At 40.9% G+C, this 18,929-nt stretch overlaps 1 protein-coding gene across 1 annotated transcript; it reads left to right on the top strand.

Moving 5' to 3' along the window:
* Nucleotides 1-1,734: 1,734 nt before the first annotated feature.
* On the top strand, nucleotides 1,735-9,091 carry RBP7 (retinol binding protein 7). The gene is made up of 4 exons (XM_005292850.4): nucleotides 1,735-1,922; nucleotides 5,536-5,714; nucleotides 6,036-6,137; nucleotides 8,803-9,091. The coding sequence occupies exons 1-4, from the start codon at nucleotides 1,850-1,852 to the stop codon at nucleotides 8,851-8,853; spliced, it is 405 nt and encodes a 134-aa protein (XP_005292907.1). The 5' UTR covers nucleotides 1,735-1,849; the 3' UTR covers nucleotides 8,854-9,091.
* Nucleotides 9,092-18,929: the final 9,838 nt, after the last annotated feature.

Raw genomic sequence — 18,929 nt, forward strand, 5'->3', positions numbered from 1 at the left:
AGGCTGCGACCCTCAGGGGGAAGGAGGAGGAGTTGAAAGATGTTGTAATAAAAATTTAAATCTAAAGTAAAGAAAATCTTGCTCCCTATACAGCCCTATTCTTCAAGGTCAAGCAGTCTCAAAACACACACAAATAATATAGGCTTATTGTTATAATTCATATGTTTTATACTCATAGTAAATCTAAGGTGGTCATGAACATTTTTTTGCTTTGAATAAGAAGCTGATAACCTGAAAAGAAACACTGTGCTAGACCATACTGCCTCCTGGCTTTTATTTATGTACACAATGGAGAAAGGTCACTTCACAACAGAAAAATAAAGGAATCAAAATATTGGAATCATCTCAATTCCACATGTAAAAGGGGTAAGGGCTTCTGTCATCTTTATTCTCCCAAATTCAGTCAATTACTACATGCCTGGACTCTCATTCCCCTTTCCATGCAGAAAGACTTGCTTAGCAGAATACTGATTACTTTAGCTACTGAAAAAGGTAAAGTCCCACCACCTAAGGATAAAGGATTCCTTGCACTCTACCCCTCTTCCTCCACTTGAAGACAGGAAATTCTCTACTGAAATCACCCTCTGCTCTGATCCTTATGTACTGTGCCTCCATATGTAGCATTTGATGTAGCATCACAGGGATGAATTGTTCAACATATCCATGTTACCGTGTGCATTCCCTTTACTTGATCAGGCTTTGTGTGTATTAAAGAACTAGCAGGTCATGTCTTTTATCTATATAGAAGACAGCACTTTATACTTTTATTATTAATTATTGTTGTTATTTCTGAGGGTTTAAAAGTGTTTTTCAAATATGGACATTACTATTCACATTTCACATATGGGGAAACTGAGGCACAGTTACAAAGAAATTCAGTGACAGAGTTGTGAATTAAATCTAGGTCTCTTGACTCCCAGTCTCTTGCTCTGACTACTAGACCCACTCCCCATCTGACAATGTTCCCAGACTGAGGACAGGGAAAGGATTTGAGCAAGAAAAGTGGCGATCAAAACTACTGCAATCACTGTGCACTCTGGCAACACAGCTGGATTCCAGGTTGTCTTGGACATAATTCACAGCATAAAAAGACCTCAGAACACAGAAGAGGAAACTAAGAAACACAGAGGTTACATGATCAAGGTCATTCACTGTAGAGCCAAGAATCAGAATCAGATTTCAGGTTTTTTTGCTCTAACCACTACACTATACTGCCTTCTATTCCCATCCGGACATCCACAAAAGGAATTAATATAATTCTTCTGTCATAATTCAGAAACAAGAGGAATGTGCACTGTAGTTTCTAATATTGTGGTATGGAGGTCACCTTTCTCCCCAATAGAAGGTCATGCACAGCATAAGGATCAGTCCTTTGTGCCTCTGTTAGCACACATCATATTTATAATAAGGAGATTAACTTTCCCCAGACTCATGCAGGTTTCCAATCTAGGAGCCTGGGTCTGATGCACCTGCATTGGCCCTCACTTACTAACTACGAAATCTGTCCCTGATTCCCTTGTTAAACTGATGGGGGCAGGGAGTGACCATGAAGAGGTTAAACTATTCACTCGTTTCCCCACTGTGACTCATGGGCCAGTAACATTTGCTCCACACAAAGATTTCAGACAGTGTGACCTTTCCCCTCCAATCCCAGCTGAAGCTAATTGTACTTCCACCCCCTCTTCCACTTCTTGGTTGGCCAGTGGCACCTTCCCACCAGCAAGGCTGTCAGCTGTAACCCCTCCCACAATTCCCCTCATATAGGGCCTAGCTGGTAGATACCCTCTCAGTTCTTTCTGTCTGGTCAGTGTGCACTTCCCTTTGGGGCTCTTGCTCTAACAGCCTAGCCATGCCTGTGGATTTCAGTGGCACCTGGAACCTCATGAGCAGTGACAACTTTGAAGGTTACATGCTGGCTTTGGGTAGGTGAAAATTATAGAATTCTATGCCTAGGGGTTTGAACTCTGCTAAAATCTAGGGGTGGCTGAAGTTTTCCTTCTCTGGGTGGGGGGAGGGGGCAATTATTGTCTCCTTACAGGAGGACCTGATTTCCCCCTTCTTTCTTTCCCATAAGTAAGAAAAGGACTATTCCCTCACTTGCCTGTCTGATCAGTGTATGGTGTGGGATACAATGTAACTAATCACTAGTATGCTGTTACTTTCAGGAGTCCTTGCTCCCTGTAGTGAAGTTTGATATCTGTCCTTGGTTGGTGCCTTTCTCATGGGGAATTAGCAGTACTGCTGTACGTGTGTGTGGACCCCTGCTAGTGGGAGGGAGTGATTTCTTCAGCTGTGTCCCCTCACTATCGTCACTCCTTTTGAATATACACTTGCCTTATCTGCAAGAATAAGGCTTTTTTTCAGAAGCGCTCCCCACAATAAGATGTTCTACATCCAGGTAACATCCTTACTAGGGCTATAAGGAAGCTATGAGGTACACTCTCTTTCTCTGTCAGTGACAAGGTCTTTGATCTTTCCTGTTGCTAAACATCTGACTATTTAAATGCCAATCCTCTAATACAGCAAGAGTGGTGTCTAGCAGACCACTGCTGCAAAATCACTTTCACTGTGGTGACCCCGAATAGGATGATAAGCATATCCTCTTTAGTAGTTCTTTCTCTGCCATGCTTTAGGTCAGTGATTCTCAACTGGTGGAGATGTGAGCAGGTTGCAGGGGGGCCTCCAAGCAGGGCCAGCATTAGATTTGCTGGGGCCCAGGGTAGAAAGCTGAAGCCCCACTGCATGGGGCTGAAGCCCTAAGCCCTGCCATCCAGGGCTGACACTGAAGCCTGAGCAATGTAGCTTTGTAGGGGCCCCTGTGGCATGGGGTCCCAGGAAATTGCCTGGCTTGCTACCCCCTAATGCTGGCCCTGGCTTTTTATATGCAGAAATGCAATTGTGGCACAGGTGGGTCATGGAGTTGTTATAGCATGTTGGGGGGAGGGCCTCAGAAAGAATCTAGAGCAGAGGTTCTCAACCTTTTTAACTTCTGAAACTAGCATCTGAACTGCTGATAAGAATGGGGTCAGACCAATTATATGCAATAATGAGGAGAATGTGGGAGAGGAACTAGAAAGGGCCTCAGTGCTGTAATACTTTTGTAGTGTAACAGCAAGTGTAGGCTGTGCCTTTAGAACCTGTAACAAAACTGGGAAACTTTGTTTTAGTAAGCTCCTAAGGTGTCTAAGTGTGGTGAATGGCCCTGACTCTTTCCAACAGTTATGCACTCAACTTAAATATATTGCTTAGTGTTGGTCTTAACTTGACTCTTTTTTTTTTTGGACATTGCTTAATGTTCTAAATGGCTTAGAACTTTTTTCATCCAATATTGGTAATATATTGAAGGATCCTCTTCTAGTAGTAGTACCACATCCTTGGTCTGAAGATAATGTTCTTGAATCCCCTCTGAGGACTAATATACTCTAACTTTTTAATAAAGACAAGTCCTTATCTCCAAGTCTTAATCATTGCACATGCAAGTCCATATGTTGCAGGGAACAAGACAAAGTAGGCTGAGACTTTTCAGCCTCTGCTGCATAAAAGCCTATACTGGAGTCTATCTCAAATATATGACCATAGGAAGACTGAAAAGTATCTTATTTTAAATCTCCTTTTTAAATGAAGCTGGATGGACACAAATTATACAATGAGAAGGTTTATTTTCTATCTTGCCTCGGTCTGTCTCTAGCACGAAGAAGATTGCATTGAAGTTCAGTAGCTCAGAGCAGGGATACCATGCTTTCTATTAAATACGGTTTTTGACATCCTGTTTCCTATCCTACAGGGAAACTGCCAATAGATGAAGAATTATTTGCAACTAATTAATTTGCAAACTGGACACCATCAGATTAGGCCTGAATAAAGACTGGGAGTGGTTGGATCATTATAAAACCTAGACCTAATTTCCCCCTACTGTGACTCATACCTTCCTGTCAACTGTCTGAAATGGGCCACTCTCATTACAACTGGAAAAGTTATTTTTCCTCCCTTGGTATCCTGCTGTTAATTAAATTGTCTTGTTAAACTGACTTCACACTTGGAAGACAACTCACATCTTTTCATGTATTTATCCCTGCTCCTGTATCTTCCACTCCATGCATCTGATGAAGTGGGTTCTAGCCCACAAAAGCTTATGCCCAAATAAATTTTAGTCTCGAAGGTGCCACAAGGACTCCTTGTTTTGCTGATACAGACTAACACTGGTACCACTCTGAAACCTCCCAATGAATGTTCACCCTGCCTAAACAGGGGAGTAGAAACTTGCATGAATCCCCTTGATGAATGGGAGTTGGTCTTGTCTCTCTGAAGAGACTGAGGAGCAGCTGAGTTAAATGTAATGGCTGCTCCTAAAAGACTGTCTCCATTGCCAGTGAACTTGAACATTAATGCATGTAGTGTTCTGAACTAACAGCTCAGGGATACAGGCCCTTGCCAGTGACTATTGCCACTGAGTAGTTGTCTCATGCTCCATATGAAAAGAATCTGATCTTGCAGACTCGCTACTGATCAGCAGCTGTTGCATGGCAATTGACAGTCCCTGGAAATGGCTTGAGTTTAAACAATCAGCCTGGTGATGGTCCTGACATGTGAACAGTTAAAATTACTTAGGGAAAGAAATGTGAGGATTCTTGTGGCTGCATGGGTAGCAGTAGTGCCCTCTCTGTTTAGAGAGCAAGGACAGACAGTTTACCTTAAAAATGCAAGATTATTCTTTGAACTATTCAACCAAATGGCTAAGTGGCTTGGTTTGGCTGCCAAAACCATAAGTGTCTAACTCTGCTTTTGACAGCCCCTTGCCCTCTACTGATTATAAATACTACATGTGTAGGGAAAACGCCATGCTGGTAATCATCAAAAAGATAAACAGGTCCTTAATGGAGCAAATAACACTAGACAACAGGTGTCTAAGCTACAGTGGGTACATGTTGCATACTCTGTTGGACACGTTGATGTGAACAGTTCCTTGTAACAAAGGAATAACCAATAACCTGGAGAGCTCTGTACCCCACGGTTAGGAAGCTCTAAGACCAAATTCTGTGGCGGTTTGTTTTTGATTACACATGCATATCTCATCTGATGTCAACTTTATCTGGGTCAGCATAACTAAGTACAGGCCAAACTTTACCTTCACTTCTACCACAGCAGTAGCATCCATCAGGTTGTAATAATACAGCAGAAGTCAATATAGTAAACACCTGTGCCAGCACTGGCACACTACTATGACTGGCCAATAGTGTAAGGTGACCCATCTAGTTGAGAAACTCTCTCCTGTACCAGGCTAATCAAATCCCAGCAACCTAGCTTGGGAGTTGCAGTCCCATGCTTGGGAGTAAAATACTAGGTAGACACATTGTTGAAGAAAACTGCCTGAGAGAGGGGGGCCTTTCATGTACCTCTGACATAGAGCCACACTAGCAGCACCCAAACCTGGATTGGCTCTGGGAAGCATTCTGGTGGGCAGCACTGATTACAGTGTAGCCTGGGTCTTGTAGGCTGGCAAGTACAAAAACATTTATGATAAATCTCTCTCCTAAGGTATTGACTTTGCAACTCGCAAGATAGCAAAAATGCTGAAGCCACAGAAGGTGATTGAACAGGAAGGTGATTCATTCTCCATCCAAACCACCAGCACTTTCAGAAGTTACTTTGTCCAGTTCAAAATTGGAGAGGAGTTTGAGGAAGACAATAAAGGCCTAGATCATAGAAAATGCAAGGTAAAAAAAAGCTGTACCTGCTCAAATCACAAGGCAAAAATCCACCAAACTGCTTCAACTGATCAATGATAAATTGTTAGTGTTGGGACCTAAATTTTGTCCTCAAACTCTTAAAGAAGGAACCCTCAAGTTTCTTGGGAGGTGGGGATGGGGACTACTTATTTACTCCATGGCATACATGTGAGATTTAAGGTAGCCCACTTTCTACAGAGCATGATGTAGAAGCACTAACTGTGGGGAGCAACTTACACCACATTCTTGTAGCACCTCTCTCTTACCCTGGTAAGACTAAAATTAAGTGTGTGTCTCTCTCACATGCAGAGTGTGGTTACCTGGGACAATGACAAGCTTGTTTGTGTCCAGACTGGAGACAAGAACAACAGGGGCTGGACTCATTGGATTGAAGGAGATCAGCTATATCTGGTATTCAGTTGTATTCCAATTTTGAATTAACTTCATGGCTCTGCATGATGGCTGTCGGGATCTATACTGCTTTGGTTTGGGTAACTGGTATGTTCCCATGCAATTCTCGGTGCAGTGGATGCTAGGGTCTACTAACATAAACATGACCAGGAAAGGAAGAATCTACATGCATGTGGTTGGTACAGAGGCAAGGACTCTACTATCTTTGGGAGAAGAGACTTCTCCTGTAGTAGACTTCTGAAATGGCTTGGAAGCATTTAAGTATCAAAATCTGACTTTTCTGTCTCAATCTTGTACCTGGGCTTGGCATTCCTGAACTTCCTCTAGAGTTGGGACTCTTGTCTATCCACCCTATTGTTTGAGTGCCTATCTCTGGGTATTGCAACAGGGACAAAAGACTACTTAGAACATAACACTAAATGTTAAAAGCTACTAGACTCCATGCTTTAAGCATTGCAAGAAGGATACATGAGCCTTGGAAGAGAAGTGTGTGTGTGTGTATATATAAACTTCCACCCTCTTCACTTGCTCCATTAGTTCTCAGGGTAGTATTCTCTCCTTCTCCTCCCCCCCCCCCCCCCCCCCCCCCAGTCCTCCAAAAGACCGAGTGACCTCGGCAAGATGAGAATTGGCCACCTCATGCCAGACAACCTTAGCCTGAGAATTTACCAATGTACATTGCCAAAGAGCCACAGTAAAAAATCAGTAACCCCCAATCCTAGTGCCTCCCACCGACAGCAGCCCTGCCAATCAGTGCTTCCCCCATACCTCCTGATTAGCTGTTTTGTGGCATTCAGGAGGCTTGGGGGCTTGAACAGTGAGCACCCCTGGCACATTGGAAAGCTGGCACCTGTAGCTCCAGCCTCAGTCAGTGCCTATATAAGGAGCTGCATATTAACATCTGAAGAGCCACAGGTTGGCCACCCCTGCATTAGATGAACCTGTAAAACAGGAATCCCTCTGCGGGAGGGGGGGGGCAGGCATTGAAGAGAATGCAGGGGACTCAGAAGAAATACAGCCAAGCCCTCTGAGCCAAGTTTACATTCAGAAAAGAGCTGTGGGGGTAGGTGAAAAGAGTGGGCCAAAACCCCGGAAAGGGATAGCAGTGATAGTGAGAAATTGCCACTCTGCCTGTGGCACTTATGTGGCCCCATCACCATGGTATTGGAGTAGCTCACATCACAGCCCTGCAGTCAGGTAAAGCAGTGCTGTTATTCCCATTGTACAGATGAGGCACTGAGAAACACACTAGAGTGTCCAGGTGCCCCAATTTTTATAGGGTCCATCCTGATATTTGGGGCTTTGTCTTATATAGGTGCCTATTAACCTCCAGCCTGTCCCAATTTTTCAGACTCATTGTCTGGTCACCGTAGGACACAGACTAAAGGCCAGATTTTCAAAGGCACCTAGCAGGGAAAATGTTGTCCCTGAGCCAATACACATGATGTGTAATTCTGGATAAGATGGCTCAGATATTTAAGTATGAAGTGTATAGTTGACCTGACATTCACTGTCATGTTAATATCTGAGTGGAGGCACTGATGGCAATAGTTTGATTTGGCTAGAAGACTTGACCTCCAACTCTCTTTCAAGAGGAAGAGCTGTCAAGAGCTCCTGTGCTGTCTTCCTTTCCTGTGTGCAGTGGCCCTGAGACCAAGTCTCCATTTTTTTCCCCCCTCAACTTAAAATGTGGAGTATTCTTGGTGTTTGGGTTTTAAATATTCTCCTGTGAAAACTGCAACTGAAAAACTGTAGTGTTTAGAGGCTAGTTACTTTCCAGAAGGGCCTTACACAGAAGGCAGTGTTGCCAAATCTCATGATTATTATCCTTAAAGCTCCAGCTCCTGGGGTCAAGTGGCTATGATGACTTCATCCTTCATTCTTAAAGAAGCTAAGTTTCTAGCTCTTGTGGCTGTGGGAGACAGCTTCAAAATGTGACCCCAGTGCACTATAAAGGCTCAAAGCAGAATATAAATAAACACCAAATCTATTTTACATGATTTTTGGTAAGGCTGCTTAATTTTTTTTAAACTTGGTTGGCAATACTATGAAAATGACTAGACCATGTCACTTTCACTCCTGTTTAAAGTCCATTTCTAGTCTTATTTGTAGTGAGTAACACCCCCTAGAGCCCCAGGCAGCTGCAGCATAAATGCATTGGGGGGGCTTGCCCTAGTACAGGAGTGGAGAAAACTACAGCCCACATCTGGCCTGCCAGCCACTTTAATCTGGCCCTCAAGCTCCCACTGAGCAGGGTCTAGGGCTTATCCTGCTCCAGCTGGGGAGCAGGGACGGGGGTTGCTCCCGGAAGTAACAACATGGCCCCCCTCTGTCTTCCATGTGAAGGGGCAGAATGAAGTGGGGATGACTAGCACTGAGCATGAATAGCTGCATGTGGGGCGTCTTGCACTTGCACTGCAATTCAAAAGTAGCTGGTGTGCTCTTGTTCTGGAATCCCGCTTGCCACAACCCACCGTAGAGCACAGTGTAAGGCACAACTTGTGTGGGTACTAGTTGCAGACTGGCAGCAAGGGCACAAGATCTACAAGATGCTCACCATTGTAAAGGACTTGCTGTAAGCCAATTCAACTTCACAAGTACCTAACTGTCAGGTTGACTGTTGCTATACAAGTTAAATAACATATTTGTTCTCCCTTCTTGTTAGGAGCTCCGCTGTGAGGACCAAGTATGCAAACAGGTTTACAAGAGAGCTTGACTTAGTCCAGCCTTGACTGACCCTTGAAAAACACATCTGTACAGAGCAGACCTCCATGGAACTTATTTCTTTATGAACATGGGTTTCTACCATATCTGTAGGTCAACACTAAGCATCTCTTGATCAGGCATGTCTATTTGTTGTTGTACTTGCTCGGTATGTATTCTCATCAGGAGAAGATGTAACTGCTTGCACTAGTGTTGCAGTTCTGCTCTTGTTAATAAACACTTGAAAACAATCCTGTCTGACTTGTACTGCTGTCATTTGGGGGTGTGAGAAAGGGAGACTGTCAGGTAACTCAAGCCCCATCTAACCCTCAGAACTATGCCAGCATCCCCACAGCCCTCTAGAAGAGTCTCCTATGAATTCAAACGGTCAAGATAATATCAAATCACCAGTTATGATATTGGGAACATCTAATTTCTATGGCCTTATACAACCTGTGGCAGTGCAGAGGGTCCAGATAATAGCTCATGATGTTGAGGCAGCCATTTCAGTTAGTCTCTAGAAGTACTTGCACTCTTCAAAGGAGGTTGAACAATGACCTGAAAGGAACAAAACTACTTAATTGTATGCAAGAGTGGTAGACTAAAGTAATCTTCTTTTTGGCTACTCAAACAATATTCTACATAGAATATTGTAGACATCACTAAAGAATTAGTGTCTTGATTAAACTACTGACATGGAAGGAAGTGGACTAGATTCACTTTTACTTACTAGCTGTCCTTATAGTGATGAAGATCCATGTCTGGATTAGTATACCTTCATACAGGTAACATAGGATATCATTCTCTTAAGGTTTTGACTCAACAATAGCCTATTCATGAAGGCTCCCAATTGCACCCTTCCAGTTGAGACAATGAGGAATAGAATCCAAATGAACTAACCACTTTTGACTTGCTGTGTTGGTCCCAAGATATCAGAATCTCTTCAGCCAGTAGAATTTGGTTCAATAAATTACTTCATCTACATTCTCATCAAAAGCAGCAGAGGCTCTTTTATTTAAACAAACTCAGCACATGAGGATTTCCCCCCCCCCCACGCATACCCTTCCCTCAGAGATGACAAACCTCCCCTTTGACTTGCTCAACAAAAATAAGTGAGCTTGCATCATGTGATAGTGACAGCAGGTGATTTGTCTTTCGGGTATTCTTAGACCTGAATATAGTTTAAATATTATAGCTTCAAGTTTTGGCTGTTAGTTTCAATATATCTTACTACTACAACTTGCACTCTTCAGAAACATGTGGCCCTCCTACAACACTGATGCTATAATACTTAAGCTCCTTTACTCTAGTTTTAATTGCCTATTAAAAATAGGCTTAAGAATGAACTTTCCTCTTCTGACACACTAGACAATTGTGATGTCAAATAACTTATTCAGCTAATAAGTCTATGGCAGGACTTGTTGCAGGTAGTGTTAACAGCTATTCAGGACTCTGAAATCTCATTTGAATACTGGAAACAAAAATAGCTGTGGTAAAGATCAAAGCTTTAGTTAACCTTTAAGGACTGCAGGGTTTCTGCAGCATCCCTAAATGCAAATTTTTAAAAGGAGGATCACAACACTTTCATGTTCAAATCAATGCACTCAGTCCAATAAAAATTTATAGTACCAGTTTGGTGGTATTCTACTGCAGGAGTAGAATTACCATATTGATTTTTTTATACAGAGAACACCATTGCATTGTGTGGCTTAAAAAAAAAAAAAAAAAAAAAAAAAAAAAAAAGGAAAGCTGCAGGTTTTGGCAATTAGGAAGACCAGTGGGGGTATTTGCCACCTGGGGAGACATGAGTGGTAGAGTGAGACTGAAAATACAGCACAGATTAGTCAGTTCCTGAAGGGTTGCCCTTACAACCACTAAAGTTAGACATAATTTTCAAGAACATAAATTCTGCTGCCCTGGGATGGGATGGATTCTATAGCCACAGACTACATGGAGACTTTATCAGGAATAAGTGTTAAGAGTATTAGTTCTAGTTGACTAATGTAGAAGATCTAAGATTAAAGTAAATATTTGGGCTGTTGATTAATTGCAGTTAACTCACAATTTAAAAATTAATCACTCTGTTAAACAGTAGAATACCTATTGAATATTTTGGTGGTTTTTCTACTTTCATATATATTGTATTCTAATTGAAATCACTGTACATTTTTATTACAACTATTTGCACTGTAACAATGAAACAAAAGAAATAGCAGTTTTGAATTCACCTCATACAATACTGTAGTGCAATCTTTGTTGTGAAAGTGCAACTTACAAATATAGATTTTTTTTGTCATAACTTCATTCAAAAACAAAACAATGTAAAACTTCAAAGCCTACAAGTCCACTCAGTCCTACTTCTTTTACAGTCAATCACTAAGAGAAACGTTTGTTTAAATTTACAGGAGATAACGTTATCTTCTACTTATTTACCATGTCACCAAACAGTGAGAACGGGCATTTGCATGGTGGCACTTTTGTAGCTGGCATTGCAAGGTATTTACATGCCAGATATACTAAACATTGGTATGCCCCTTCATGCTTTGGCCACCATTCCAGAGGACATGCTTCCATGTTGATGATGCTTGTTTAAAAAAAAAAAAAAAAAAAAAAGTGATGCAATTCTCCCCCAAGAAGTTCAATGTTCCCTGTTGTTTTATCCACAGTCTTCCATATATTTCATGTTATAGCAGTTTCAGATGATGACCAACACATGTTGTTCATTTTAAGAACACATTCGCTGCAGATTTGACAAAATGCAAAGAAGGTACTAATGTGAGATTTGTAAAGATAGCTACAGTGCTCAACCCAGGGTTTAAGAATCTGAAGTGCCTTCCAAAATGTGACAGGGATGAAGTGTGAAACATGCTTTCAGAAGTCTTAAAAGAGCAATGCTCCAATGTGGAAATCACAGAACCCGAACCACCAAAAAGAAAATCAACCTTCTCCTGGTGGCATCTGACTCAGATAATGAAAATGAACATGCATCGGTCCCCGCTGTAATGGATTGTTATCTAGCAGAACCCGTCATCAGCCTGGACGCATGTCCCCTGGAAGGGTGGTTGAAGCATGAAGGGATATCTGGCACGTAAATATCTTGTGACGCCAGCTACAATAGTGCCATGAGAATGCCTGTTCTCACTTTCAGGTGACATTTTAAACAAGAAGCAGGCAGCGTTATCTCCTGCAAATGTAAACAAACTTGTTTGTCTGAGGGATTGGCTGAACAAGAAGTAGGACTGAGTGGACTTGTAGGCTCTAAAATTTTACACTGCTTTATTTTTGAATGAATTTTTTTTTGTACATAATTCTACATTTGTAAGTTCAACTTTCATGATAAAGAGATTGCACTACAATACTTGTATTAAGTGAAGTGAAAAATACTTTATTTTGGGGTTTTTTACAGTGCAAATACTTGTAATCAAAAATAAATATAAAGTGAGCACTGTACACTTTGTATTCTGTGTTGTAATCAAAATCAATATATTTGAAAATGTAGAAAACATGTAAAAATGTTTAAATAAATGGTATTCTATTTCATTGCATGATTAATCATCATTAATTGTTTTAATTGCTTGACAGCCCTAGTAAATATTTATAACTAGCTAATGGTGGGTGTACATAATTACAAGTGACAAAGCAACAGCATATATTGCACTGGATTTCTGCTTATATTACTTTATTGACTCAAATAGTTAAGACATCCTGTCTGAATCCAGACCTATCTAAAGACCCCAATCATTCTACAAGGGAGCTGATTATTTGATCAGCATGACTAAGAACTCTGAACAAGGAGCTTTAGACTAAACCAACCTACAGTCCAGGGAGTTAAATTCTATATTTGCAATATAGTTTCTCCATTCTCCAAATGGTGGTACTGGAAAAGGATTTTTACAATAGGTGAGCCAATCTGATGGCTATTATGAAGAGGGGTCCAATGAACAGCCGAACTGTTTTCAGCTTGCAAAGTAATTGAAAGAGAGAGTTTTCAGTCTAGAATTGTACTAGACATTTTCTTGCTCCACAGATCTGCTCCTGATGTGTTTTCAGACACATCACGTGTCTTAGCTCACTATATTAACAAAAGACTTTCTTTTAGTAGCACAGAGACAGAACAGCTACTGCAGAGTAAGCTTGATTGTGTTCTGGCTTATGCATCAACAGAATTGTTAACTAAATCATAAGTGGAGGGATAACTTGTTTCCTAGGTTACAGATGGACCAGGAAAAATGGGTTGCAGAGGCAGCACTTAAGACATAATTTAGTTGGTAGAGTTATTACTTATGCTGTCACATGAGAAGAAAAGAACTATCACTCTAAGTTGAGTAGGGTAGATAGAAAAAATTGTTTACATATAACATCAGCAAATTTAGGATCTGGCATCCTTGAGAGAGAACATACATGGTACAAAACCATTTTCTTGGTCACCTTTTCAAATATCTACACTCTGAGTGTGCCAAAGAGTGGTGTGCAAAATTTTTCTTGAAGACTTTGAGACTTTCCTTTTTACAGTGACAGACAATAAAAGTTTGTTACAGTGAGTATGATGTACTTTGAAACAGACACAATTACATGGAATTGTTTTCCATTGAGGACGGTCCTTTTCAACTGGCAATCAAAACAAGGAAAAGTGCACTACTATTCAATATGTGGTAAAGACAGCAAAATTAGTCAACTGATGCAGCATAGAGTAGGAGGAAGTCTGAGATTTTATTGATAGTGCTGGATACATGAGACAAAACTCTCCTTCCCATTTTAGTTAGGTTGATGTGATTAGCTTTAGTGTACATTTGTTTTCCCTAAAGGATCTGCCTAAACCTCTCTCTCAAGAGGAAAAACCAGTATAATAAAAATCCTGCCATGTAGCTGACAAAACCTGATACATCTTCCTATTGCTGAGCTACAATTGCTTTAATTTGATTTTAAAAAGACACTGATTCAAAGTCAAGATAAGTCACCATTACGCTAATTCAGTGTGGGTTAAACTTCAAAGCAGTGAACTAGCTCTGTCATATCCAGTAAGCAACTCATGAATGGAAATAAGAGGTTGCAAATCACCCTGGATTCCCTACTCCACTAGGTGGCATCTTTGCAACATGCGGAATCTTCCTCAAAAGGCTTTGGTTTGCATTAGGATTTTTTTTTTTAAAGCAACACAATACTAATAATAAACGGCACAGACTGTGAGCTTCAAAGTCATTATTATGTAAGAGGATTCTGATATTGCATTCTTGAGAATATTTTTGGTGCACAGACCTCCTCACCCCCATAAAATTCCCAGGTGGCAAAGTACTACTATCAGAAAGTTCGTATTGGCAGAATCAGGCCTTGTGCCGTGAAGCACCATTGTTGGGAAGCTGTTACTATTGAATATACCAAAGAGCCCTCATCCAGGACAGCTAGGGGTGCTCCCATTACTACAGGCTCACTTAGAAATGTTATTTAGCCAGTGTTGCAATTAGATATATGCTGCTGTGCAGAAGCTCAAACTGGGATACTCATGAGAGGATTAAGAGCTCTCGTGCACATTCTAGACATTAGGAAATTATTGGATAGCAACAAAACCAGAACTGCCTAACCAGATTATACTTTTTCAGCAACATGCCAGCTGACTGAAGAGCCTTTAGATACAAAATTCAGCAGCTTGAGTCACTATGTGAAAAGAGAAAGGAAATAATTTTACTCTCAAATAGACTAGGAAAGAGAAACTGTAAATAAATTAGGACATTATAAACTAGTCTACACTGTTCCTGCATGGTTTTTTTTGCAATTTTGTTGAGCTCTAGGAGCCAAGGACAGGAGAAAAATCTCAAGGGAACATAAGAATGACCATATTGGGTCAGACCAATGGTCCATCTAGCCCAATATCCTGTCTCTGACAAAGGACAGTGCCAGATGTTTCTGACAATTCGAGGGCCACCCAGAACATGGGTTTGCATCCCTATCTTGGCTAACAACCATTGATGGACCTATCCTCCATGAACTTCTCTAATTTTCTTTTGAACCTAGTTATATTTTTGGCCTTCACAACATCCCCTGTAAATGAATTCCACAGGTTGATGGTGCGTTGTGTGAAGAAGTACTTTCTTATGTTAGTTTTAAATCTGCTGCCTATTGATATAATTGGGTGATTCCTGTTCTTATGTTATGTGAAGGGGTAAATAACACTTACTTATTCACTTTCTCCACACAATTAATTATTTTATAGACCTCTATCATATCCCCCTTTAGTCATCTCTTTTTTAAGCTGAACAGTCCCAATCTTTTTCATCTCTCCTCATACTGAATTTGTTCCATGCCCTTAATAATTTTTGTTGCCCTCTCTGTGTCTTTTCTGATTCTAATATTTTTTAAGATGGGGCAACCAGAACTGCACGCACTATTCAAGCTGTGGGGGTACTATGGGTTTATATAATGGCACGATGATATTTTCTGTTTTATGTATTCCTTTCCTAATGGTTCCTAACATTCTGTTAGCTTTTTTGACTGCCACTGGACATTGAGCAAATATTTTCAGAGAACTATCCACAATCTCTTTCTTGAGTTGTAACAGCTAATTTAGAACCCATCATTTTGTATGTATAGGGGAGATTATTTTTTCCAATGTGTATTACTTTGCACTTATCAGTACTGAATTTCATCTGCCATTTTGTCACCCAGTTTTGTGAGATCCCTTTGTAACTCTTTGCAGTCAGCTTTGGATTTAACTATTTTGAGTAATTTTGTAGAGTCTGCAAATTTTGCCACCTCACTGTTCACGCTCTGTTCCAGATAATTTATGAATATGTTGAACAGCACAGGTCACAGCACACAATCTATTTATCTTCTCTCCATTGTGAAAATATTAGAAAAGTCTCTTTTGTAGACACAGTAGATCATTTAGATTTTCTGACTGCCATTTTGGTGATGAAATTTTTCTCTTTTTGCAGCAGTCGTTCCAAAATAATTGCAAAGCGGATACAAAATTTTCACAACAGCCCCGAGACAGAGACAGCTTCTAAGCCAGTGCCGTATCTGACCACTGTGTGATTTGTGTATGTGGAAATCATATACGGATATGTGAAGATAAGGTCCCCGCCCATCAGAGCTTGCAATGAAAACAAACCATCTAAAAACAAAGGGACAGTAATTTAACACTTCACTGTGCAGAGGGCTAGGGTTCATAAGCTTTGTAAACCCTTCCTAGGATGAGGAGGTGCAGAAAGGAAGCAATGTTGAGCATGGCATACAGAACTATAGAAAGTCTTCTTCACTGGACTCAGTTTGCTTCAAGTGATATTAATACAAGCAAACCAAAGAAGAACAGGTAACTTTTTTCCCTGCCATTTTTAGGAGTGTTCTTTGGGTTAATTCTTACTGTATGTCTTCAAAAATAGCTATCAGAAGTACAACCAGCAATGTTAAATTTGTGCAGAGATGGGATAATCTATTGCCCCTTACTTATTTTCCGATATGCTTTACATACTATTATGTAAAATGTTGCTAACATTGAGGTGGCTTTACAGACCAGCATACGAACAAACTATCAAGTGAAATCAGGTAAAACAACTAGAGGTCTGACTGCAGTTCTTCAAGAAAACATCTCTAAAAGGAACATTTGAAAGATTAAGATTTTTCCTGGAGGAAAGATACAAAAGGCAGCATGAAAAACATAATCCAAGGGAGAAAAGGGGATCTAGGATTAAGCAGCATCCATGACCAATAACTACATGAAGATGATGATTGGCACAAAGATCCCACAAAAAGGGCAGCAGAAAATACAATAAATCAGGGATTCTCAAACTGGGGGTCAGGACCCCTCAGGGGGTCCCGAGATTATTACATGGGGAGTCGTGAGCTGTCAACCTCCACCCCAAGCCCTGCTTGCCTTCAGCATGTATAATGGTGTTACATATATAAAAAAGTGTGTTTAATTTATTGTGGGGGGGGAGGGTCGCACGCAGAGGCTTGCTGTGTGAAAGGGGTCACCAGTACAAAAGTTTGAGACCCACCTCAATAAATAGATATTCCTTTCTAAACAAAAAAAAGCTGCATAAAGACCAATAAACCAATTCTGAAGGAGATATAATACAACATACTCATTGAGTTACAGACCCAACCTTACAACTGTAAGGTTCTCTATTTCAAGGTAACCCCTAGTATTACACCATTGGGCATTAGCATTTGACTTCCACTGGTATCTATGATCCCTTTTCCTACCATAGTTAGTAATACACTCTTGAACATAACCACTAAGAGCCCTGGATTGCAAAAGCAAGTTCCAACTCTAGAAGGTATGTCAATCTATATAATAAAGTTATTAAGATAATAAATGTCACAGATATTATGATGATGTAGTAGCTAATCAGATTATATACAGAAAGACTGGAGACTGAGATCCAGCTATAGCTTTGCCGTAACGCAGTCCTTGACTGGCTTCCTGAGTTTAGTCTTCAGGTTGTCAGTGGTGGCTCTTTCCTAAAGAAAGCAATTTCCACTGAGAAAAACTTTTCTTAAACATTCTTAAAATAAGTCAAGTTAGGGAATGATGGAATTGGACTGCAGGTGCAGCATTGGGATGGCATGATATCTGAAAAAAATTCTAGGATTTCTTTCAATTTTCAGCAACTTTTTATTGTTTTGAAATTTATTTATAGTGTTCATGTAATATGCACTCTTGCTAAATTCTATTTTATGTCCATGTAGCCCAACTTGCTTTTGTCTCAGGAGGTTCCTGTTGTCCTCCTTTTATAAGCTTCTGTCATCAGTTGACTCAGGCTAGGCTGCTACAAGCAGCTTTCTATTAAGAGCCTTGGTGACAGTGACTGTGCAACGTGCAGACAATGTCAGCGCAAAGATACAAACTCCCTATCTTCTGTCCTCTTCAAAAAGAGCTGGGTTTCTTTCTTTCTCTTTTTAAATCCTCTTTTCCACCCAAATAGATTAGGGAAGTAATGATTGATCTTAGCTATAGAGCTGAAAATGAACACACAGTCTCCCAGTGCAGAGACAGACCTTGAGTGATTCGTTCTCATTATAATGCATGATTATTCAAATACAAAGCCAGGAAAAATAAAAAAGATTGGGGAAAATGGGGATGTCTTCTATGCTGATACTAAAAGCCCCATTAAAGGACTGAATGGAGAGATTAGCTACAAGTAGATGAGAATATGTAAATTTTTATTCTTACACAAGGGAAAAAGATCAGGGACAGCCACTGAAAGGTCTATTCAGGCCAGGTCTACTTACAACTTACTTTGGTTTAACTTAGGTCGCTCAGGGATGTGAATAAGCCATCTCCCTGAGCGACGTAAGTTACACCGACATAAGCGCCGGTGTGGACAGCGCTATGACACAGCTTCTCTCGCCCATATAGCTACTGCCTTTCACGGAGGTGGATTTATTATGCTCATGGGAGAGCTCTCTCCCATTGGCATAGAGCGTCTTCACCAGATGTGCTACAGTGGTGCAGCTGCACTGATGTAGCACTTGTAGTGTAGACTAGCCCATATTTAAGAAGGAAAACTGAAAGGGGATTACTAGGAAACAACTCAGGGCCCCTTGACAGATGGGGATTGCTGTTTCCAGCAATATTACAAAGTAGAGGTGGAGATGATTGTGTGCATATATATATATTTTACTATATGTTTGTAAAACTTCTCAAATTTAAATACTATATAATTTTAAAATCAATGTGTGCCTATACATATAACTCACTGATATGTTAATTTGAAACAAAGGCCACTTATCAGAAAGCTAGAAGTACGTTAATGGTATGGCCAGGCCCACCAACAGCAATTTTGGGCCCCAGGGCAGAACAGTCAATGGGCCCCCATGCATGCACAATCCGTGCCCGCACGGATGCAGTCCACCTGACATTTGGGTGGTGCTGTGCCTGTGCTCTTCTGGCATGGCCAGGGCTTCCACATGCCTTTCTGGTAGGGTTGCCAACTGTCTAATTGGGCAAATCCAAAGACCCTTGCCCCGCCACTTCCCTGAGACTCTGCCCCTGCCCCACCCCTTCTCCGAGGCCCCGCTCCCTGCTCACTCCATACTCCCTCCCTCTGTCGCTCACTCTCTTCCACCAGGCTGGGACAGGGGGATGGGGTG

The sequence above is a fragment of the Chrysemys picta genome, chromosome 21 (assembly GCF_011386835.1).
Source record: "Chrysemys picta bellii isolate R12L10 chromosome 21, ASM1138683v2, whole genome shotgun sequence".
Classification (NCBI taxonomy): domain Eukaryota; kingdom Metazoa; phylum Chordata; order Testudines; family Emydidae; genus Chrysemys; species Chrysemys picta.

Bases quoted from the DNA above. Each gene is read 5' to 3' on its own strand.
- RBP7 (XM_005292850.4), top strand. From the start codon at position 1,850: ATGCCTGTGGATTTCAGTGGCACCTGGAACCTCATGAGCAGTGACAAC. The intron at 1,923-5,535 runs GTAGGTGAAAAT...CTCTCTCCTAAG, and splicing joins AGGTTACATGCTGGCTTTGG to GTATTGACTTTGCAACTCGC. The intron at 6,138-8,802 runs GTATTCAGTTGT...CCTTCTTGTTAG, and splicing joins AAGGAGATCAGCTATATCTG to GAGCTCCGCTGTGAGGACCA.